Genomic DNA, 26,127 nt, shown 5'->3' with positions numbered 1-26,127 from the left:
AATTGGACAAGGGTGGTTTACATTTGCAATCCTATGCACGTTTACTTGGAAGGAAGTAGCTCTGGATTCAACATGACATGCTCCCTTGTAGGGTTGCAGCCTTAGATTCATCCACAACGGAGCTTGAAACTACAAACTGATCTGGACCAAAAGGTCAATAGACTAAATTATCAGGATATGAAAAATCAATCCATAGTATTTATTTATTTATTTATCGTGTCAGTGCAACCAGTCGATTATATTACATTTCTAACAGAACAAAGCAAAAAAACAGGCAAAATACAAAATCAAGAACTTTGGTCCAAAAGCAAGGCGCTGGCTGCTGGAGCTGATGAACAACTGCACTGCCTCCTGTCAGATCCCCAAAATATGAAGGAAAGCAAGAGTCATCGCCATCCTGAAGCCAGGCAAAGACCGTAATGACCCAAAAAGCTACAGACCAATCTCCCTGTTGTGCCACCTCTACAAAGTTCTGGAGATACTTATTTTGCATAGAATTACGGGAAAAAATCCATAGTGAAGCCAGAGTAGACTCTAATGAAGTTTCAGCCTAAGATTTCAACTTCAAACAACAGAGGCACTATATATATATAGCTTATTGTCCTTTGAGTTCAATCCAACCATAGCTTACTGTGCTTTGAGTTCAATCATGAGCATTTTTCCCTGTTATGAATTCCATATAGGAATTCATAACAGGGAAAAATGCTCATGATTGAACTCAAAGGACAGTAAGCTACGGTTGGATTGAACTCAAAGGAGATATATATATATATGTATATATATATATAGAGAGAGAGAGAGAGAGAGAGAAGGGGGGAATTCATAACAGGGGGAAATGCTCATGATTGAACTCAAAGGACACTAAGCTACGGTTGGGCCATCTGTGGCAATGTTTCTCCTCCTCCCCACTTAACAATTAGATTACATCTTACACTTCATAAATGCTGATTTATGAAGAAGAATGCAAACTGGATTTTCTGCTAATCTACATTAGTCTGATAGCTGCATATATCCAATTAATTAGGAGAAAATAAAGTTTTCAACTCTGGTGGCTCTGGCTAATTTATCTTTACATAAATATGCTTAATGGCATATTTATCATCTGAAAATGGAATTCTATAATTTTAGCCATGACAGCAGTTCTCCGTGGCTCCTTTCTTAGCTCCAAATACACATTTCTAACTCCAAAATATTATTCCAGGAGCATAGGTGGACCCACTGTATCAGCCAATAAAGCATTATTATTATTATTATTATTATTATTATTATTATTGTATTGTCGAAGGCTTTCATGGCTGGAATCACTGGGTTGTTGTAGGTTTTTTCGGGCTATATGGCCATGTTCTAAAGGCATTTTTTCCTGACGTTTCGCCTGCATTTATGGCAAGCATCCTCAGAGGTAGGGAGGTCTGTTGGTTCCAACAGACCTCCCTACCTCTGAGGATGCTTGCCATAGATGCAGGAGAAACGTCAGAAAAAATGCCTTTAGAACATGGCCATATCGCCCGAAAAAACCTACAACAACCCTATTATTATTATTATTATTATTATTATTATTATTTATACCCTACTTTATCTCTCTTGCAGAGGACTCAAAGCAGCCTAACTTAAAAGCATCAGCATACAGTTGAAAATATGCAAATATGCATACATTAGAACAGGATTAAATATATACAGTATTTAATAATTCAGTTCAAAACCATTAAAACATGTTCAAAGTTAAAAACCACAGCACTCCCTGAACTAATCTTAAAAAACCTTCATCCTGCTTGCTTTGTACCTAATGATGTTGCATACTTTCACACACAAATATTCCTCTTTTATCTGAATAGGGTCGCTGTGTGGGAGAAAGCCCTGTTCTCTGCAAAACTATCATTAAACATTTCTTGTTATCTAATTCGATTAACATCTGCATATAGTGTCAAATAGTAAACACGTTTTATTCACACAGCTTGGTGCGTAAATCTTTCTAATCGCCTTGTAAGGTGTATCTGTGGATGACTTTGAGACTGAGACAGACTTTCTTAAGATTATCGTATGAGCTCAGGACTTGCTCATTCAAGCACACTAACCATGGTTAAATATATCCCAGTTCTAAAGCACAAGACCCACATAATCTCTGAGCATTTGTATTAAAGCATCAAGCATACATAAAGTTGAATAATCAATTTCTAACAAAGGTAGGAGACAAATTAACCACAAGGCCTTAGCATGTCAAAATAAGGCAAAATACATGTGCCCCTTGATAAGATCCTAAAACTGGAAACCATCCAAGTTGGTTCTGGTCTTCCAGCCCTGTTCTACATTCCAGCGCATTACTTCATATGCCTTCTTACTTATATGGCTCTGTTCTTTATCACATTGGAGGCGCTGTATCCTCACAATGCCCCCAGTGAGGTAGCTGAGTATTCTTAACCCTCAAAACTGAGGCACGTAGCGCTTCATCAGGACAAGGTCACCTCTAAGGATGGTTGCAGTTCCAAGGATTAAATCCGAGAATTTCATCCCCAAGTCCAAGAACTATCTCAAATGAACAAAATGCCAGGCACTGTCATTACTTACATTTCTGAAAGCACACATTTGAGTAAGATGTTCAGCTGGGGCTCTATATTGAACGCGCAAAATTCTGGGAGCTTTCCCATCAGGCTCAGAAGGAGTGACACAAATTTAGTAGACTTGGGAAAGACTTTACCTTGAGACCAGTCATATATCTGGAGGTGAAAGAACTAACCTGTCTGGACTCAATCTCCTATCTTGCCATGGTTCTGCAGTTCTCCTGTAGGTGAGTTATCCTCCCGACATTGTCTTGGGACCTAATAATAATAATTTATTTATTTGACCAGTCATATGACCATTTCAAAATACATCACGAGTAAAAGACAAGGCAAAAGGGAGAGGACAGCAGCTGGGACCTTAAATTAGTAATTACGTTGGTAATTGAGCAATATAGCAATAGGCAACTTTTTTCTGGAGAAGAAATTCTGTTCATTTTAAAACAGCCTTAATTTTGTTGTAAAAAGTGGTTTTTTTAAAAAAAAAATCAATCAGACTTCAAAAAAGGCAAAACCCACAAATCAATCTGACTCTTTAGAAAATTAGAATTTTTAAAAAAGTATTAAGGGGGGGGGGGGAGTCCTGCTTTATCTACAAGAACGTACAAGAACCAATTTACCTATAAGAACCAATTCTGAAAATATTTCAAAGCCTGTTTATTTCATGACTGGATATTTATCTAGCTTCCACTGATGATGAACATATTATTTGGCTTTGAATTAAACCATTTAGTAGTTTGCTTGGGTTTCCTGACCCAAAGTAGTAGTATATTTTCTAAAATTGTTTCTTCGACCAGCTAAAGTTCATTATAATTTTGTAATGGTACTTTACTTATAAACTCCTTTCTATGTATCATAAAAATGTTACATTCTATTTACAACTCCACTGATATCTGTGTATTATACTTTTTTTAGCATAGCAATTTGTGGGATGACGTGACTCCCCAAGTTAGTTTTTGTGCATCTCCAATTGTAACCCTTTTTTATGGGGTGGGGGGAATCACTCCACCTTGCATCCTCTTATTACAAGCCTTCCAGTCAGTCGGACAGAATTATTTTTTAAAGTATTAATTTCCATGTCAGAAGGCAGGTGCATAGGAAGCTGGCTTATATAACATCATGCTATTCGTCCAGTTCATTCCATGCAATACTTCAACTTGAAAGAGGTATTTCTCAGTATTACTGCCTGAGATCCCTTTGACTGTTTGTTCCTTTTATATGCTGCCTTTTCTCAGAGTGAGACCCAAGGTAGCTTATAGAAAGAACCAGGTAAAATTGAACAATAAGAATATAAACACAATTTAAAAGCATCGCATTCACGCATAGCTTATAAATAGTATAAAATTATTTTCAAAACATATAAAGTTTAAAATAAAGAATACACACACATCCATAAGTGGGCTCCCTGGAAACTATTATGCCTTAAAATCCTCCCCTGTAGATCCTAAAACTTTAGCAGATTCATATTGGAAGATACAATTTTGGGAGAACAATGAGTGATTATAGAGCATTTCACTACAGTTCTGGAGACCTGAGTTGGATTCCCTACTCAGCCATGAAAAAATATATTTTTAGTCTTAGGAACCCACATGATAGGTTTTCCTTTCTTGTTGTTGTGTGTCCTCACACAACAAGAAGAGGTGCCAGTGTTTTCATGGTATATGAACCTATGTAGACACAGCAGGTCCTGAATCCTTGCTGGTTTGAAAACAGTGGCAATCACATGGCATTAAAAATATATCTCCACACCTCTCACGTTGAGGCTGGGATTCACCACATATGGTGGTGAATCCAGCACCCTACATCACCCGCCTTCCCTCTCACCTCATCGCACAGGAGGATGAGCCGCTCGGCTTCTCCCCGTTGTTTCTTTTGCAACAAAGGGAATACTCCTGTGTTGGCGCTGCTGTCTCCAGCAACATCTCCACTTCAGTTAAGGCATGAAGCCCCACCGGAAGTAGATCGATATCATGTGGTGGGAGTTGGCAGGTTCTGTGCCTCAAGTGAAGTTGAAATGTTGTAGGACAGGCAATTTTACCCATCTGATGAGGTCAAAAGTCTGCACACCTCTCACCATTTTCTGGTCTCCTGAGAACTACAGCTCAGATATATCCGATTCCACCTCTGCTTTTGATAATATATCACTGTCATCTTTCAAGAGGGTAGTTTTCCCCAACAATAACGGTTAAGTATTTGCACACATTTAACAAGGAAAGTTGGGCTTCCCAACACAAATGGGGATTAAATAACTAGACCACAGCTCAAACCACCAAAAAATTTAAATCAACAAGAAATTTCATAGGAATCTTCATAGACGCAGCTCATCCGGGATCCTTGATGGTTTGAGAATGGTGGGAATGGCTGAAATGATTCAATGATTAGACTATGTTGTTTACACAATGTTTGACCTGTTTTCCAGACACCCAAAATGTGTCAAAGGAATTGAAAACAAATATACCAATTTAACAGATAAGCAGATCCCTACCATAACTGCACAGACCAGGAATACAAAATTTTCTAGAAGCATGGCAAGCAAATACACACATTCCTTTCCTGTGATTTTGTCCAAAGTCCAGATCAGCTCTTCAACACTCTTGATGTGATTCAACAGAGGAAGTTTCACACACAGCTGCCCGGATGAAGACTTTTACATGTCACACAAGAAAGTTCATGCTTTCTGCTGAACCCACTGGGTTATTAAATAGGAATTATGAAAGGCACACGAGCATCAACCAGCCCTAAACTGATTGGAAATTTGCCTTTGAGGTCAAGAGCTATATTTGGCTTCCTAATTTGCTTCTTCTCTAGGCAGGCAGTCCTTGAGTTTCAAACACCCAACTTACAAATGACTCATAGTTAAGGACGGGAGTGAAACAACAGGGAGTAAGAGAAATCTACCCCTAGGAAGGGCAATATACCCCTGAACGAGTTATCAGGGGGGAAAGGGGTCTCCACTGAAGCTTTGTCACCAATCCTTGTTTCCACAACAAGCCAAGTTTTTCAAAATCCAATTCTCACAGTGACAGGTGAAATCTTTTGAACAGGGGCACAGGCAGTAAAACAAACACTGCAGGGATGCTAAACTTCCCTATGCTATCCAAAGCTCTCTCTCTCTCTCTCTCTCTCTCTCCTCTCTCTCTCTCTCTCTCTCTCACACACACACACACACACACAATCTCTCTCTCTCTGTGTGTGTAATCTTTGGATTGCAGAGGGAAAGTTTAACATATATATGCCTGGAGTTACACTTAAAAACATTCCTGTTCCAACTTAAATGCAAATTCAACTTAAGAACAACTCTACAGACCCTCTCTTGTTCATAACTTGGGAAGTGCTGTATCTTTTTCTTGGACAGAGAGTAAATTATCAGACATAGAAATGTATTTCAATTGTGAGGAGCCCCCGGTGGCGCAGTGGGTTAAACCCCTGTGCCGGCAGGACTGAAGACCGACAGATTGCAGGTTCGAATCCGGGGAGAGGTGGATGAGCTCCCTCTATTAGCTCCAGCTCCTCATGCGGGGACATGAGAGAAGCCTCCCACAAGGATGATAAGGGAACATCAAATCATCCAGGTGTCCCCTGGGCAACGTCCTTGCAGACGGCCAATTCTCTCACACCAGAAGCGATTTGCAGTCACTCCTGACACGACAAAAAAAAAATTCAGTTGTGAACACAGTGGGTGCCTTTAGGGGTGAGTCATTATAAGTCACCATCCATTTACTTTGCAGGTGAGATGAAACAGGATACAAATTATGCACACACGTAGCAAACACACACACACGACTATTATGTATAACACCGGGCTTTCACACTATAGTGCAATGATTTCACCATAGCAACACCTATAGAAACCTGGAATTGTCCATTGAAGGAGGGAACTTTGGGACTCTCTTCTGGTGCCTCTGACACATCTAAGGAGGATTTCTTAAGATACAGTTATAGCAGAAAAAGTGAAATCACATTGCTATAATTGTGTGATGTAAAATAACCTATAATCAAAGGAGTAACACAACTTTTTCCAGTGGCTGCGTGCTTCCACATGACCCCATTTCAATACTGAAATGTTCATTAAAACCTAGTTTTCAAACATGTTTGTCTCTTTTTACTTGTTAGGAATTGTGTGTTTCCTTCTTCCCATTGCTGGAGGACACAGCTGCCTGTCCTTCAGAAATGGAAGGAACAAATATCAGCACTTGTGTATTACACACATTATAGATTACACTAGATTTTGACTCAATGCTCGTAAAACAGGTTTGTTTGATTAGACTGAAAGGCATATTTTTATTTAGAGGTTATATTTTTGCCATTACAAGGCAGCATCTGGGCTGTTCCTCCACTTCTGATAATACAGATTAAAGATTCGTGGGCAGCCAACGTGGCCATCTCTACCCCAGCTCTGCTATGCCACCCAGTGGCATTTCATGAAAATGGCTGTGTCCCACAGAACAGCAAGAAGATGAAATAACAAGGACTGGAACAAGAGGACTACAGAAAAAATATCTGATTGCAGCATAATAAACATGTAATAATGATAGTTAGCAGCAACCTGTGAAAAGCATGTCAGGGTGAAGGCCTGTTCAAACTCAAGGGAAAGAAGATAAACATAATTTCTAGGAGTGGTTTGAATGCACATTCATCACATTGCAAGGCATTTGTCTTTACTGTCTTTGGTTCGTTGATTTGCACCATGCCTTCACTTCAAATCTCAGGGCTTAAAGAGGATTAAATCTTCCATATCCAAGACTGCAAAGCTACACGTACACACTGAGAGTATGAACTCGTATTCAGTGGGATAGATTCCTAAAATTCCTATATTAGCAGTCCAACTTTATCCATATTTACCAGGAACAATTTTCCTGTAACTGTCCTGCACTTGAACATACACACATTTTTATAGTGGGCCTTGAGTATCTGCTGGGAATTGGTTCCAGGATTTGCCATGGACACCAAAATCCATCCCATAAAATGACAACAGAGAAGCCATTGAAATCCACAAGCATGTGGACAATTTCAACAGAAAGGAAGAAACCATGAAAATGAACAAAATCTGGCTACCAGTATTAAAAAACTCTAAAATTACAACAGCAAAACAACAGAGAGTAAACAATCAGGCACATCAAATCACTCTCAACAAAAGATTTCCCCCAGGCACTTCCAAGCCATTAAATGCTAATCAAGGTGGTCAGTTGAAACATTCACACCTAGCTCCAGCAGACAAGAGTCCTTTGCCCCACCCTGGTCATTCCACAGATATATAAACCCATTTTCCTACTTCCAACAGACCTCACTACCTCTGAGGGTGCTTGGCATAGATGCAGGCTAAACGTCAGGAGAAAATGCCTCTAGAACATGGCCATATAGCCCGAAAAAACCTACAACAACCCGACAACATTAATGTTTGGATTTTACATTTGAAAGTCATGAATTGTTCAATTTGTGCATATGAAATCTGTGGATGTGGAGGGTCAACTATAATAATTTAAGTTCAGTATCCTAGCTAGGAGAATATAAAAGAGGAAAAAAGAAAGTCAGTGTAGGAAATAGTTATAATAAAAATAAAATAATAATAAAACTTTATTTATATACCGCTCTATCTCCCCGAGGGGACTCAGAGCAGTTCCTAGGTAAAAATCACAAAACATACAAAGTAAAAACAACATAACCATAAGATTAACAAAACAAAATATGCATAAAAATTGTCGCCATAACACACATATATTAAAAGTAATCCTGCCTGTTCAAGGCAATTTAAAAACAATTAAAAGGCCGGGCCAAGATTTGTGCAAGCCTAAAAATTCTAGGGGGCCCGGGAATTAAATGCAATGCTATGGCAGGCAACAATAATATTAGGTACGGGTCTGTGACTGTTCATTCTGGGGCCGACTAGAGGAAATAATCTAGGTAACTGGTAGGAAGAATAAGGCCATATTCGACAATGTATAGGGCTGAGTTAGAACTGGCCATTTTCAAAGGCTTGTTGAAACCACCAGGTCTTCAAGCTCTTACAAAAGGAGGGAAGGGATGGTGCCTGTCTTATTTCCCTTGGAAGAGCGTTCCAGAGGCGTGGGGGTACCACTAAGAAGGCCCTCCCTCTCGTCCCCACCAACTTGAGACGGTAGTGGGACTGAGAGGAAGGCCTCCCCAGAAGATCTTAGAGTTTGCGCCGGTTCATAGAAGGAGATGCAATTGCGGTGATAGGCAGGGCCCGAACTGTTTAGGCTTTATAGGTCATGACCTGCACCTTGCATTTGGCTCGGCAACTTATCGACAGTTTAGAGCAGTGTTTCTCAAAGTGTGCTCAATGGAGCCCTTGGGACTCCGCGAAGCATACTGAGAGGCTCCACACTTCCCTTCTCCTCCTCCCTCATCTACCTCCAAGCACAAAAAGTTTGAGAACCCCTGGTTTAGAGGCTGGGATTGAGAGGTAGATCTAAACTCTGTATTATCTAAAAAATACAGGGAGACCTTAGGACAATGACTTTTCTTAGCCTTCCCTGCCTCACAAGATAATTTGTGAGAATAATGAGTGAGAGGATAGAGGAGAACCTTTGGCTCATTGGAGGCATGAAAGAGATATATATGTGTATATGTAATAAATCTTCTCAAAAAATGCCAAGAGAAGCCTTTTATTTAACATGATATATATCCGCTACACACACACACACACACACACACACACATATTGTCATTGTATGGAGCCTTAAAGTAAACCTATGATGGATTTTTCTGAAGTTATGTGTGTGTGACTAGTTCAAGATCAGTGAGTTTCCATGCCCATGTGGGGAATCAAACCTTAGTATTCAAAGTCATAGTCCAATACTCAAACCATTACGCCAGACTGGTTCTATGGCAAAATAAAAGGGGGCCATTAACTGGTAGCCCAAAATACCTTAGACAATGGGTTGCTTTGTAGGCAGTAAAGTGTTTGAATGAGACAATGCTTTTGTGGGAAAGCAAAGGAGTCCTAGTATTCCACCGTTCTCACTTTTAGAATTCAAATTTAGCTGTGTGTAAATAAGTTTGTCTTGTGTGGTTGCATGCTTTATGACAACAAAAGACAAAAGGACATCGGATGTTGTTAGGATATGGTATCAGATAAATTTTTGATTCATATTGTTCCACAGAGAAGATTGCTTAGGTTCTGATATATTGATAATATAATAGCACTGTTGACACTTAAAGTAGATCCAATGATTCGAGAAATGAGGGGCATGCATGACTTTGTATTTCAAAGCCTATTGTTGAGTTGGGTATTGCATGGCACTGGATGAAGTCTGTTTTGAGCTGGAGCTGTGTGATCATGCAGTTGCATGTTAGTGCATATATAAATGTTTGCAAATGCTGACAATTTTCTTAAATGACTATTATAATTGGTACTCAACTAGGTCATCTCTGAATGGATGCTGCAAATGGTATGAGGAGAGAAGGTAAACAGGTAAATTGCATTGACAGACAAAACACAGTTATTAGCTCTATGTATATTTAATTATTTGGTTTATAGCAAGACATAAGAGGGGGAAAGAATAGTGTAATAAAACAAAGCATGTGTCCTCTAAATGAGATTATGCTAAAACACAGATATGTTCAAAGCAACCAGGAATATACCAAAATAATGTTTTGAAAATGGCTTAGAATGTTAAAGCCATAATTGTTACCTATTAACACAATCATCCTGAAATTTCTCTCTGTATGTGCATAAAACCTTCCTATATTTCTCTCTGTTCTTTCTGTGTATATGTGTGATATTAAAAAGATAGTGCTGAGAATGAGAAGGTGAAAATATTTGTGAAATATTATATTTTAACCTGAGCAGGATGTAGGTCTTTTATCCAAGACTGATCCAAGGTCCCTTCTACACTGCCATGTAAAATCCAGATTATCTGCTTTTGAACTGGATTATATGGCAGTGTAGATTCATATAATCCAGTTCAAAGCCGATAATGTGGATTTTTATATGTTGTGTTGCCAAATTCCATTACTATAGGTGTATTGCTGTTGTGTTCGGGCATTGAATGTTTGCCAATTATATTTGGAATCCGTCCTGAGTCCTTCCAGGGAGATAGAGGGGAATATAAATAAAGTATTATTATTATTATTATCATCATCATCATCATCTGCTTTGATAATTTGGATTATATGGCAGTGTAGAAGGGGCCCAAGGGATCTATTAAATCTGTAACCTTTTCCACTCTGCCAGGTAGAAGTGTAAAGTTAGAAAAGATTCATTCAATATAATCTCTTCATCCCTTCTACCTGTTTGGTTCAGTAGTGAAAATGTGTAGAAATCTGTGCTTTTCAGGAAACTGAACAGGTAATTCTAGACTCCATCTTAATGGAATCATACAGGGTTGGGTAAAACCCACAGATAAGCTGTACCCATGGCCTTTACCTATCATATGTCATTATCTAAACCAGTAATTCTCAAGCTGTGAGCCACAGACCACCAGTGGGCTGCAGGGACAAAAATCTGGTCCACGATCCTCCTTCCTCTTTTTATTTTATTTTATTTTATTTTATTTTATTTTATTTCCACTCCTTTCACGCCACCTGCCATTCCTTCCCTATCGCTGACCATGGCATATGTTCTGTATCAGAAACTAGAGCTGATGTGGTCTATCCAATGCAATTTTCTGAATCAGCACCCCAAACCAAATCTATGTTGACCAAAAATTGATTCGTAACACTTTTGGAAAGTGTCCCTGGTCAAAGTCATCCCTGATCAAGCAATTCCTGGACAAACTGGTCCCTGGTCAAAAAAAGGTTGGGAACCACTGATCTAAACTGACCATGATAAGACACTTCACATTTCTGATACTTGAATCTTGACCATTTTTAAATGTCAAGAAGTACAATTGACTCTCCACATTTTTGGGTTTGACTTTTGTGGATTTGATTATTCTCAGATTTGTTTAAGTTGTTCTTTCTAAGCACCTCATAACACTGGGACAAATTGCCTCTTTGAAACACTTAGGGGATGGGGCCTGCCGAGTGCCATCACATGACGCTTGCCAGTCCCCACCCCACTTAGCCTCCAAGTGCCGAGGAAGTGTTGTGAGACACTTCCTCAGCAACGACAGAGAGGTAAGTGGGTTTTGGATAGCTCCAACAGTTTCCCACATTTTTGGGCTCTTTCCCCCATGTGGGCAACATGTGTTGCACCATTTCTCCCATCTGATGGGGACAGGATGTCAACAGGCCTTATCCTGTTGTCCCCATCTGATGGGGGAAGGAGGAGGAGCACACAGGGTGCCACGAGGTACCACACACAACTGCCAGTGAAACAGAACAGGGGTCAGTGACATGAATCTATAGGCCCTTCAGTGCAATGATCTAGAATCTCAGTGGTTATTATTATTATTATTATTATTATTATTATTAACTTTATTTGTACACCGCTAGCATCTCCCGAAGGACTCGATGCAGCTTACAAAGGCCAAGGCCTCAAAACACAACATAACAATACAACACCTAAAGCAAATTAAAAACAGTTAAAGCAATATTAAACAACAAGCAATAAACAATACACCAAGACACAATAAAACTGGGCCGGGCCAGAGTAATGGGTACAAGATTAAAAGTGCTGATGTGACAGGTGATATGTAAGGATTATAGAGCAAGTGTAGTGTGCGGTGTGCAGCAATCTTAGTTCTAATAAAGTGCTTCTGGGAGATTCCTATTCTGGAATAGTGGTTCTCAACCTGGGGTCCCCAGATGTTTTTGACCTACAACACCCAGAAATCCTAGCCAGTTTACCAGCTGTTAGGATGTCTAGGAGTTGAAGGCCAAAAATATCTAGGGACCCCAGGTTGAGAAACTGTACTAGATCCTCCATTTTGATTCTATGCCCATAGAGTAAGACTGCAGAATCTAGAAATTCCAAGGGAAGTGTCCTCTGGGGTAGAAAAAATTATTGGGATGTTTATTTGTATTTTTTTCCATTTTCATGGGGGTCCTCGTTCCCTACTCTCAGTGAATGTGGAAGGCTGACTATATATTGTTCCAAAGATTTTCCAGTTAAGGCTGAATGCTCCCATTTCAGTTGCTGTTGTACTTATTTATTTATTTATTTATTTATTTATTTCGGTTGCTTCTACCCCGCCCTTCTCACCCCGGGAGGGACTCAGGGTGGCTTACAAAAGCAAGACACAATTCGATGCCCGCATCACATAACAGCAAAAGACAATAACATCAGTTAACAGAACAGCAATTCTTCTGGCAATAACAACAATTAACAGAAAACAATAGTTATTATAGGCAAAAATAACCATAAAACCAATAAAAGCAATAAAAGCAATACAAACCTCATTGACGGTCAGTGTATCACAATCTCATAGTTCAAATTCCAATTCCACAATTGTCAGTCCTTTCAGTCCTATCCATCTGGCTGTCCATATCTAATTGTCAGATTGCCCAAAGGCCTGGTCCCACAACCACGTCTTTACCTTCCTCCTGAAGGAAAGGAGGGATGTTGATGCCCTAATTTCTCCCGGGAGTGGGTTCCACAGGTGAGGGGCCACCACTGAGAAGGCCCTGCTCCTCGTCCCCACCAGCCTCACTTGTGATAGCGGTGGGGTCGAGAGCAGGGCCCCCCCAGATGATCTCAAATTCCGGGGTGTGACGTAGAGGGAGATACGTTCGTAGAGGGAGATACTTATAAATAGATAGATCTGTAAAACTATTCATTTATTTAGGAATGTCTATGCCACCTTTCCCGGGGGACCAAAGGCAGCTCATAACATATTTAAAATATACAATGTAACAATGGTTCCTGTTGATTAGGAAATCCATGGGCAGAATCAGATTGTACACTTCTGCTAGATTCTACTGCTTCCTGCATGTCCCAGCAGAAGAGTTCTTCAGTGTCATATACAACATTGTTGAAGCAATGCAGAGCAAAAGAAAACTTTATATTCTCTTGCAGAAGCAGAAAAATCCAACAGATGTATTCAGCAATGGAATCCTGGCTATTATTTACCCCTTCCTTGACTGATTTACTGACGAGATTATAGAATACTTAAGTTACCAGCCCCTTGGAACAACAAAAGCTAAGAAAGCTCAGTGTAAAAGTAATATTCCATTTCGATATCACTGTCAGAGAAAGGATTGCCTCTCTTCCTGCATTCTTCCGGAGTGATTCAGGTGTTAATGTAGTAGTTATGAATGCCACCAAAGCCTACTTCCTTGAGGAAAGGGTAATGCTAGGATCAACATACCACTGTGGAAGGGACTTGAGCTGTCCTTGTATGAGAATTATAGTAGTGATGGAATTTTTTTTTACAAAGTCTCAACATTAGTGTTCTATATTCAGATCTGAGCGTAAACATTTAATTTTTTTAATATTCTGACTTGACAGATCAAGCTTTGAAGGCTGTATATTTAGATAGTGACTAGGGAAGGAACTTCATATGTAAGGGAATCTCTTCCAATGGACTTCAAATATGCTCCTTGAAGCTATATTTGTCTTTGCCACTAGTTACAGACTGAAGGTTGGGAGGGTTTTTTTTAGTGGCAAGTAGTCATAGCCTTAATCATGTTAATCTCTCAACATGACCATTGGGAGGCACATCAAAGCAAAGGTTGCTCTTGGAGCTCAGTGTAAATGTCATCAGCACTGTCCTGCGTCACCATTTTATACCTTGTAGATTTCAAAAGGAAATACCAAGGGAATGGACATGCTTAACATGGATTACTTTGGTCCAAACTGTCACAAATTTAAGAGCTACATTGAATGGAAACCCAACCCTTGTTACTTCCCATTTGTAAAGCAAACGACTAGGTCTTAATCCAAGTCCTTTTGATGTCTGTAACCAGATCTGAGCCTCGTTTCCAGAGATTTTGTTCCTATAAATTATTTCAATTTCAATTCTGAAGAAATTTGTGTTATATGTATTTGGAACCCAGGGCTGTGAAAGGGATTAATTCCATGATGAGGCCTATCACACTAGGCCATAACAGGAGAAAAAAATGAACAAAATATTTATCACTACTAACATGAACTTAATATTATCTATCGGAGACAGAGGCCAAAATTAATATACAGAAATGGGCTTTGAATCTGAAGAAATTGTTCTCAACTAAAGTTGCTACCCACGATTACTCATGAATAAGCACTACTGAGCTAATGGGACTTGAATAAACATGACTAGCATTAATTTCTAAGTTCTTGTGAAGCTAACAGGACAACAGTTTTTTCAGTGGGGTTCACACAATGCAGTCCAATGCATGCTTTCTTGTATCTCATAGGACTTACTCCCCAGTAAGTGTGTTTAAGGTCATAGATCACAGAGATTAATTCAACTGAAAAGTATTTTTACCTCCTTTAGCTGGATGATTAACCTAGACCACTGCCACATTTTTTAAAAAATCCCTACAAATTAAACATAAAGGCATTACCATTTTTGTTGAGCAAAAACGCTGAGTGGAGGTAGTATCCTTGAGGGTTGCTTCACTTGCTTGTGCCCAGATTCCCAGGAAATTCTTAATATCAACTTGTGCCAAGTCTGTGTCTGCAATGTGCAAATATAGTAGTTTCATATCATTTTCATTGTCATAGCTGGATCCTGAGGAAACCTGAGCTTGGTAGTTTGTCGTCACCAAGGCACCAAGGTTTAAATAAGTTTAATTATGTACAGTGCAAAACAACAGTGTAACTTGGGAATTGTATTGGGGGCAGTGACAGTTTAGCTCTTTCTTGAAGATATGGTCATCTGAAGACAGGAAAGCTTGAGGAAGATAATAGGAAGAGGGGTCAAACAAGGGCAAGATGGATGGATCTTGAGTTGAATTGAATTGATGTTATCTCTCACACCAGAAGCAACTAGCAGTTTCTCAAGTTGCTCCGGACACACACACACACAAAATCCTTGAAGTGACTGGCTTGATTGTGAAGGAGCTGAGGGTGGCCACAACTGATAGGGAGCTTTGGCGTGGGCTGGTCCAGGAGGTCATGAAGAGTCAGAAACAACTGAATGAATAAACAACAAAATGATCATTCTAAATCTTTGGAATCTGGAACAGGAGAGCGTGGGCTGTCATATAACTTGTGATTTTGAGGGGATTTTTTTAAAAATCGGGATGATGAAGTGTCTGAAGTGGCATAGTCCACCACAATACTTCATTCTTCCATTTGTACATAATGCCCTATATGTGAAAATATTGTTTTAGTACAGGCAATGATTCAGAGATAGATTTATAAGTGCTGGAATATATTAGAGAAAAAATGATGAAAAGACAAAAAAAAAGCTCCCAAAAGGTCTAATCCTAAACATATTTAAGTTCTGTTGGAATCAAAGATGCACCTACACTGCAGAATAAATGCAGTTTGACACCACTTTATCTACTATGACTGAGGACATCATCACATTAGTTATATTCCCCATCCTATGACACTTTCTCAACCCAACTGGCATGGACCCCGCCAGATCTCATCCTACATCTACTTCCAGCAAGGCTCTGTGCCAGTTGCATTGAGGAAGCTAGATAGATGTTCAGGTAGAGAATGCCAGATAGTCACACTTTTCAGTGTGTGCTGGGCAAGAGGGCAGTGCAAGCGATGCAGTGATGCAGGGCGCTGGGCAATAGATTTGCTCTGCTGCCCTTTGCCCCCCACCCGCTGCCCCTCACATCAAGGACCTCAGTGTGATGAGATTCTCAGTGCAATGGATTCATGGGAGTTGTAGTTTTAACAATATATTTAGCTGTTGTAGGTTTTGCGGCCTGCATGGCCATGTTCCAGAAGCATTCTCTCTTGACGTTTCGCTTGCATCTATTGCAGGCATCCTCAGAGGTTATGAGGTCTGTTGGAAACCAGGAAAATGGGATTTATATATACCCAATATTCACACTTAGCTCTAATAGACAATAGTTCTTTCTCCCACCCTGGACCTTCCACAGATATATAAACCCAATGTTCCTAGTTTCCAACAGTCCTCACAGCCTCTGAGGATGCCTGCCATAGATGCAAGCGAAACGTCAGGAGAGAAAGCTTCTAGAACATGGCCATACAGCCCAAAAAACCTACAACAACCCAGTGATTTTGGCCATGAAAGTCTTTGATGATACAATGTATTTAGCTTTCCAGGATAAAGCTCTGTGTTTTCCTAAAATTCACATGAATTTCCTAAATCATGAACAAAAATAGCATTATTTCTGAATTTGTATTTTATTTCTTTTCTCTGTTTATCTCTAATTTATTTGCCATAATGTAGAGGCTTGGTTTCACACACAACATTCCTTCTCTATTGGACTATAGTATTCAACATTAATTCTTCACAATTTCTTCAATCTTAAGCCATTTACAAGCAGTCCCCAAGTTAAAAACATCCAACTTACAAAGGGATCATAGTTAAGGATGGGGGTGAGACAACAGGAAGTGAGATCAATCTCGTGAAAGTGTTATCATGGGGAAAAGGTATCTCCGCTGAAGCTTTATCAGTTGACAGTTTCCACAACAAGTCAAATGTTTTAGTATCCATTTATCACAGCGCCAGAAAGTGAGTTGAAATCTTTTGAATAAGGGCATAGACAGCAAAAACAAAACAAAAACAAAACAAAAAAAACCCAAAAACCCCACAGGGGTGTTAACCCTTCCCTATGCTATCCAAACATAGATAGGTAAGTAGGTAGGTAGGTAAAACTAAATAGATAATTAGATAGATATTTTTGGCTGGAGGTACACTTTAAAATGTACTTGTTCCTACTTACAAACAAACTCAACTTCAGAGCAAACCTACAGAACCTATCTTGTTCATAACTTGGGAACTGCCTTTATTTCTAACTCCCTATCATTGCTCAGCATAGAGGTCATAACTGGTCTACCACTCATGATCAAGCCAACTGGAAGTGACTTGATGAAATCTTTGCTTCTCTCCTTTTTACATAAATGGGACAAATACATGTTTGTTTACTCGTTCTTGTTAAAAAGAGGGAAAAGAGTGTTTGCTTGTCATACAACTAACAAACAATCCAGCCCTGCAGAAATTCCATCTGCCATACAACCATAAAAGGTATAGAACTGTTCCCAATCTTCTGATCAACAGTCAGAAGATCTCACTGCTTTATTTACATGTTCATCAATAAATAAAGCAGTGAGATCTTCTGACTGTTGATCAAAAAACAGAGACTGTTTATCTTTCCAAGTCTGGGAAAATGAAGTGTTCCCTCCCTACTCCTTTTACATGCTGCAGAGAAACAAACCCTGCTAATCTCAATAATAATCTGATTCATGAGGACTTTGAGTTGGGTTTAGTTCTAGTTGCTGTGGGAACATACAAACAGCATTGCATTTTTGTGGGTTGGAGAAAGATACATAAAATATATCCCTCCATATATGAAGGATAAAACATGGAAAATTGAGTCGATGTGTTTCTAAGGAAGAGATGGACTCAATTTCTCCTAGTAGTATCAAATACGACCCCTATCTACTAATTCATTCAGCCATGTGTACATAATCTTCACCATTGTCTCTACTACTATCGTTGGTCTTGAGGCAAGCAGATGGAGCAACATCTACTTGCCTCATGTTGCACCATGAGAGCAAGTAGATGTTGCTCTCATGGTGCAACATCTACTTGTAATTAATCTTTGTAGTCAATAGAGGGCATTGTGGTGTCTCTCAAAGGCTGCAAAGCAAAATTTGCTCTCCTTTTCACTGCAGTGGTAGGGTCAGTTTAATAGTTGGTGTACAAGAGCTAAGCAACATGTACCTTTTTAAGGCCAAATCCCTCTTCTCTTGAAACTTTTTTACATTGACATAAATATTAAATTTCCTGAAAGGAAGAGTTTTTATTCTAGAGTGAAGCATTCAGTGTAGAATCTCCTTGAGAAGTACACTTAACACCTACATGGCAAAATTTTTTGGCATCAGGAAAAAAAAATTCTTATTTTTCCAAGTCTTTTAATCTGTTGCAAATCCTAGCGTCATTTCAAAGACTTTATCTGATGCTGCTTAACTAATATTTGGCATTATTGTAGAGATAATACAAGAATATAATACAGATGAAGGCTGGTATGTCTCACTGTCTTCCTTATCTTTACTTATACCCCAACATTTCCCCAAAACTAGAACTCAAGGTGGATAGAAACAGTAATTGTCACAGTTGTTGTTATATTAAAGGCCTCACTTGGTTTATATTGGTTTGCACATCGTAAGAAAATAAGTCAGAAGGCACAAAATCACCCATAAAGAGTCAACATGACTTCAGCCATAATGCGTACCACCAGCCATCATACTTAAGTAAGTGAAAAGATTTATTGCAAAGTAGTCAAGGCTTCATCTTGTGTAAATTGGACTACTACCCCTTTCCCTAGTTATCTATGAGGAAGTGATATAGAGATTATATGAAAAATGTATAGGACCGAACAAACAACTGAATCATACAATGATTCTTTAGCTGTACCTGAGCACAGTTGTCAATCCACATTTGCAGTTCTGACTTTTGCTCATTTGCTTATTCACAGATTTGATTAAAATGTTTGGTAGTGTTCCACTATCTGGTTGGAGGCCACATGGGAGCATTAGAGAGAGAATGATAGTCCATTTTGTGGAGAGAAGGAGGAGAACCATTTTGACTGGTTATTCCCCCTCCCCACTTCCCATGTCATAAACTAAGGTTATTCCCACGACAGGAACATGAGTGGGGGAAATAACAGGAAAATGGGGGAAATGGTTTTCCTCCTTCAACCCACCCTCCACCCATAAAATGGACTATCCCTCTCTGTCTACCACCCCTTAGTCTCCTCCGCCCAGATAATACAACAGTACCAAATGTTCTCTCTGGAAATCTCTAGGCTCTCTAGTATGACTCTGGGGTTAATTTCAGCCAGAATCATGCTGGCGGAACTAAAATCCTTAGAGAGAACACTTTTCTAAGAATCTCTAGATCCTCTTGAAGTTGACCATAGAGTCAATCTGGAAGACTGAAAAATTCCTAGAGAAAAATAACAATTTCTTTATTTGTGGTTTTTCACTTTCCTCATGGAACAGGAAGCATAACCCCAGTAGAAGAGGAAGGCTGACTGAAATAGCAATCCAGCCTGTGACGACTGGGATACATTCAGTATATCAAAGCTTTTGTACTTGTCTTCCTTTTCCAAGAGTGTATCCACACATCATGGTTATAACAGTCTAATGCTTCTTTTTGTTTATATGGTTCTGTCCTACAGAATGCAAGGATCTGTCATTTGGGAAGGTACCTAGTTGCCAAAATTCTTTGCTGGAGAGCTATAGTGTATTCCTCAAACTATATTACTGGGACTAACAGAAGATTCTGAATAGCCTATCAAATACCAAACCCAGGATTTTGTTGGATAGAGCTCTGGAAATTAAAATATGTAGTATTGAGATGTTTAATGTGGATACACCTGCTGCTAGGAGAGGGAAAATGCTATTCCTCCTTACTGTAGTACAGACCGGGGCAGCTCAACCCATTACGCAAAGTAGGCATTTGCAGTATAGTTGATTTTGCCCAGGGGTGCTCTTGAGGCACTCTTGAGGGAAAATAAACCTTGACATATGCGAGTTGTAGTTACTGGGATGTATAGTTCACCTACAATCAGAGAGCATTCTGAACTCCACCAATGATGGAATTGAACCAAATATGGCACACAGAACTCCCACGACAAACAGAAAATATATATCAATAATTGGTGGGGGGGGGGGGCGCAAAATACTTTTTGCTTACCATTGAAAATTACCTAGGGCCGCCTCTGAGTACGGGATATTCAGCAATGACCAATGGCTTCAAAGGAGTATAGACACCGCTTTTCAGGAATTAATATAAACGGCTTATTTTAATATAAACCCATAACAAAAAACTAAGCATCTCTAAAATTGCTCATCTTAACAGTAGCTATTAGGCCTGGGCGGTTTCGTTTTGTTAATTCGTAATTCGTTAATAATTCATTAATTTTTTCAATTACAAAACGATAACGAACCATTCTGGAGCAATTATTTAAAAAAACGAATTTTTAAATACGTTTTGTAAATGCTTCGTATTTTGTTATTGTGTTCGTTTCGTTATTGTTCCGAGATCGTTTCGTTATTATTTCCGCATGTCTGGGCCAGTTTTATGGTTTAATTAGTGAAAAAAAATTATAATATCACACCAACAGTCAACAACAGAGGGAGAGGGAAGCTTCAGAAGTTTTTGGAGGTTTTTTAGCGTATTTCGCGGTCGCGTCCGCCATTAACGAATCGATTCGTTATTGTTTCGGAAATCGATTCGTTAATTTTTTACCATTTACGAAATTTCGTAAATATCGAAATTTTTAAAGGGAAAATTTTGTAATTATTTTAAATATCGAAACAAAAAAAACCCCCAAATACAAATCGATTTTAGAAACAAATTTTTCCGTTGTTACCCAGGCCTAGCTATTATTGTTGCTATTCTTTCTATAGTTCCCTTTCTATGGTACTCTAATATGAACTTTTTATTCATTCGAAGTACTTCTACTCTGACACAAATTGTATTATTAATTATCATATTTCATTAAAATGCAAAAATATTAACAAATTCATATTATCCACAAGTATAGGAGTGCAAAACCTACACATGTGGATGTGTTGGAAGGTGGTATGTATCTTTCTATATAGTATATATCAGTATGCCGTATGCGTACAGACCTAATATGACCATGAGGTGCCTTTACAAAACAAGTGTATCATTACAAAGCTTTTATATATTCTTTGTCACAATGATAAATTCCTCCATGGTGAGTTTTTCTTCTGGCTTCCATTGTGTCGATATTAGCTAAAATTTTGCCAAGTCCTGGAGAATTGTTTTTCTGGATCTCAACAAATAAATAGGTTTCCTAATCATTGACTTGCATGCCTGAGTTACACCCTTTATCCCTTTCCAAATATTGTTCCTCATCCATTAATTAGTAGCACTACTTGGAGCATTTTTTAAATGGGAATAATTATAAACAATGGAAACCACTAGTTGAGTCACTGAATCAAAATAAAAAGACATAATATGGAACATAACCAGCCCTTACAGCAAGCTTCACATTTTATTATGGTGATGACAATTCATTTAGGAGGATACTCAGAACCTACTTTATATCATTTTGAAGCAATTTACAGTACTGTTGTATTAGCTCTCTAAGCACAGTAAAGGAAGTCCACTCAACATAGGGTTTGTTTTGCTTGACCGTTAAGATACCGTATATACTCGAGTATAAGCCAACCCGAATATAAGCCAAGACATCTAACTTTACCATAAAAAACCAGGAAAACATATAGACTTGAGTATAAGCCAAGGGTGGGAAATGCAGCAGCTACTGGTATATTTCAAAATAAAAATAGATACCAATAAAATTACATTAATTGAGGTATCCGTAGGTTAAATGTTTCTGAATATTTACATAAAACTGTAATTTTAGATAAGACTGACCAACTCTGATTAAACCATTATTCTAACCTTCTTCAATGTAAATGTGCTTCCGTGTCCTTCCAATAATAATATTAATAGAGTAAAATAATAAATGTAATAATAATAATAATAATAATAGAGTAAAATAATGGAAATGTAATAATAACAGTAATAATAGAGTAAAATAAAAAAATATAATAATAATGGAGTAAAATAATAAATGTAATAATACAATAATAATAAAGTTAAATTATAAATGTAATAATAATAATAATAAATAGAGTAAAAATACATGTAATAATGTTAATAATAATAACAGAGTAAAGTAATAAATAACCTTGACTCGAGTATAAGCCGAGGGGGGCTTGTTCAGCCTAAAAAAGGGGCTGAAAAACTAGGCTTATACTCGAGTATATACAGTAAGTGAAAGTGAAAATTTTTGAAATATTTATATTGTAGTAACTGTTTATTAATTGTGTAATGTGTTAGGTTGTTAACTGTTTCTATACTGTAGCACTGAATTTTTGCTGTTCGTAATTGTTGTGAACCGCTGTGAGTCGCCTTCGGGCTGAGAACAGCGGTATATAAGTAAGGTAAATAAATAAGGTAAATAAATATTGGAGTTAAGAGTTGTTCTGCTTGTCTCCAAGCCTGAATAATAGAGATATATGCTTTGATTTTATAGTTAATGGAAATGTATGATGACTATAAGACCAATGCGTAATGGTAAATATAGCATAATCCCTGTATCCATGGAGGATACATTCCAAGACCAATACCCTCATGGATATCTAAACTGTGCAGAGTAAGCTGCATATACGCTGCAATGTAATGCAGATTGAAACTACATTATATAGTCAGTGTAGACTGATATAATGCAGTTCACTGCAGTTAAACTGCATTGCTCGAGTCTACACTGACCATATCATGCATTTTATGGTGATGCAGATGGTCTATAGTGAACCCTATGTCTAGACCAGTGGTTCTCAACCTGTGGGTCCCCAATTTGGCCTTCAACTCCCAGAAATCCTAACAGCTTGTAAACTGGCTGGGATTTCTGGGAGTTGTAGGCCGAAACACCTGGGCACCCACAGGTTGAGAACCACTTATCTAGACTATACTTGGCTGCAAGCATGCCATAGAATTGCACTGGAGGACCTAAAAAGAGCAACATATACTTCTCGGGAGATATTTTTTGGAGTTTGGGTAAGTGAAACCATGAATATTGAACCCAGGGATAACAGGGTTGTATTGCAAATCCATCACCATACAGAGGAACACCATTCAGTTCTGTGCTCCTGTCTTGAGTGCTATCATAAGGCAGAATACTTAAGCCACGCCTTACATAATGAATATGACAGCCACCAAAAGCACTACATCTTGAAGAATAGGAAGTAATAATGCATGCTATCATTTACAGTGATATGTATGTATGCATAGGTCCATTAAACTGAGCGTCTTAAATTACTCAGCCATATCACTGCACCATCTTCTTGGCTTTATGTTTTAAATCATAAAGATAAACTTCTCCCTGTCATGAAGTACCAGTACCTCAGTTTCTGAAATATATGTGAGCTATAGGTTTTTTTTTTAAAAAAATCTTTCAATTATGATGAAAGGGTGTTAACCTATCTAAAACTAAGTGTGATGAGGTTAGTTGGGAATAATTCAGATTATCACATTTAACTCAACAGAAAACACATAAATCATTTAAACCATATCTTTTCAGTTTGATCAATTTCTTAAGTTGACAAGTCAAAGAAAAGTAGTGGCTCACTCCATGCCCATAAATTTCCATCCATAGACCATGCTTGGATGATGTCAACTGACCGAATTATATCTTATTGAGTGTGGTGGAGTTTGCTTTGGTAGAAAATATCACCTCTTATGTGGTATGTAATTAACACACACACACACTCACCATGCCAATCAAAAGTGACAAAATAATCTTACATTTTTTTACTATGTCAAAAATCAATATGTAAATCAGGCCAAATTTGACTTATCCTCATAAAGAGTCAATCTTATCCATTCCTTCTAATGAGCGCAAGAAATCCAGAGTCAGTATCCTTCACAAGTATGTGGTGAGACTTCCAGTGAGGGGGAGCCCGCTGCTTTATTTGTGAATCAATTCCATTGCCCAATAGTTCTTTATGAGCTTTTTTTCTCCTAAATATATTTTCCTGTGATTCAAGTCCCAGTTCTGTCCTGTGGAGCAGCAGGGAACACGCATTTGCCCTCAAATACATTGAGAGTTCCAGTTATATTTGCAAAGCTTAGGCAATATATTGGACATGGTAGAAATACTGCACTACATCGATCAGGGAAACTAGATTTTTTTAAATTACCATGTTAGTGTCAAACAGGTTTAAAAAATGCTTTACTCCCATGTATTGGCTTAGTTGGAGAGTAGCCCACACTGACAAAAAGGAAGGAGGAGAGTTTGATTGATATGGAATAATCCTGGGATTAAGTTTCTAAATCCTCTGTCTTAAAAAAGACATTCTTTCTCAATACCAGAGATGTCAAACCAACATGGAAATTTTCAACCAGGCCAACTGAGCTTGGAGATATGCATGGAGCTGCTCTCTCCCCTCTCACTGACTCAAATTGCCCCTTCCGCCAACAAGCATCCTCTTCAAAAGAGAAGCTTCAAGAAAGACTACATAAGGGCTATTCCACCTCTATATCGCAGACCGGAAAAAAGTGCTGACAAGTTTTCGGGCTCTGGGAAGCAGCTCCCTGTCCTCTCTCCAGCCTCCTAAAAATAGCCCCAGCAAGAGGTCCATCAAGAAATGGATCCTTCTTTCCCTTTGCCCTAAGAAAGTTAAAGAACTTCAAGGGGGGAGTGGCTACTGCCCTCTGACACTTAATCCTTCCCATGACATCACGGCCGTGTCCAGCTAAATAAGAAGACCAAAGGCCAGGCAAGCAGGACCACTCTCAGGGACTTGGACACCTTGCGGCACTTTCCGCTGGCCTTGGTGGTGTTCCTCCTCTTTCCATCCAACTTTCTCCATCATGGTGGGTTCATGAGAAAATTATGTTCTGTTTAGAGAGCTAGCTGTGGTTTCCTTTCACACTGTATTTTCCAAATTTGTGCTGGTTACAAGAGTGTAAAATGGGCAGGAAATTAATTTAGCACTCAGTTTAGTGTGAGGCATCTGTGTCTGTATAATATAATATAATATAATATATATGTAATGGGTTTTCATGTTAATGTGTTGGGATTATGTGGGTAAATTTTGAGCACAGTTTTATATTGGTGTAGTATGTAAATATATTACCAATAGTCTGTGATTTCTATTTGCTAAAATATCTGTCCACAGTTATCCAGGTGCATAACTTGTCTGTAAACTAAGGCTAAAATTATACCTCTGTAGGATAAGCAGGTCTTTAACATTATGAATGACTACTTAGAAATAAATGCTACAGAATTCAGTGTGGTTTACTGTCAGTCGAGTATAGTCTAGAGTTAATACTTTATGATTTGTTGAAAAAATAATTATTTGTGCAGTGCCATTTTTAATTATTTTACGATCCCAAGTGCCATGCAGTAGAATATTTCTCTAAAATATATTTTTCTCTTCAGGTTAAAGATCATGTTATGCATTTGTATGTATTGTTGCTTCTGTCTGTAAACTGAGAGATATTATAGCAGGATTTTAAAACTTTTGACATTGATGACAGTTAGGTACCAATAGAGAGTGTTCATGGCCTAGTTAAATCATTTAGAAAGGCATTAGCTAAAGGATACGAATAACTTTTCTCTGTCAATGCAATTTTTCCAACAGTACTAGCTTTTTCTTTTCTTTTCTCCTCTTTCTCCCTCTCTCTTTGCCATATGTAGTCATTCAGTGCTGATCAGATTGCCGGTAAGTGGAATTTGAATTCAATTCTCTGCGTATTGGTCTGATGACTTGCACACATCAAATGTTGAATGCTCATTTCGCTTGAGTAGGCATCATCCCGTTTCCCAGCTTGATGGCATCTCTGCTCCTCTCGAAAAATCAGACAATCTTTTTTCTTTGCATCTTGGAAAGATCTTTCAGGGAGCAAGCAGGATGCTGCAACTTTCAACAAGTCTTTTTTTTAAAGGGGGCTTTTTTGTGATTGATTTCTTTCTAACAGATCGAATTCTCCAAGGACCAGCAGGATGGTAAGTTTTGGAGACACCTAGTAAATACCTACTGATGCATTAC

The 26,127-nt window shown here is 38.5% G+C and overlaps 1 protein-coding gene across 2 annotated transcripts in view; it reads left to right on the top strand.

Moving 5' to 3' along the window:
- MYL1 (myosin light chain 1) overlaps window positions 1-26,127 on the top strand; it is a 40,313-nt gene that overhangs the window by 1,396 nt on the left and 12,790 nt on the right. Inside the window, exons 1-2 of one of the 2 annotated variants that reach the window (XM_060782096.2) lie at window positions 24,846-24,949; window positions 25,776-25,800. In XM_060782096.2, coding sequence (XP_060638079.1) covers window positions 24,947-24,949; window positions 25,776-25,800 — 28 coding nt within the window. In that variant the 5' untranslated portion in view covers window positions 24,846-24,946. Of the gene's footprint in view, window positions 1-24,845; window positions 24,950-25,775; window positions 25,801-26,056; window positions 26,085-26,127 lie in introns of those variants that run through there. The other variant, XM_060782088.2, reaches the window with a different exon arrangement.

This window comes from Anolis sagrei, chromosome 1 (assembly GCF_037176765.1).
Source record: "Anolis sagrei isolate rAnoSag1 chromosome 1, rAnoSag1.mat, whole genome shotgun sequence".
Lineage (NCBI taxonomy): Eukaryota > Metazoa > Chordata > Lepidosauria > Squamata > Dactyloidae > Anolis > Anolis sagrei.
Note: the sequence above shows the minus strand (reverse complement) of the source record. Positions and strands in the feature narration are given on the sequence as shown.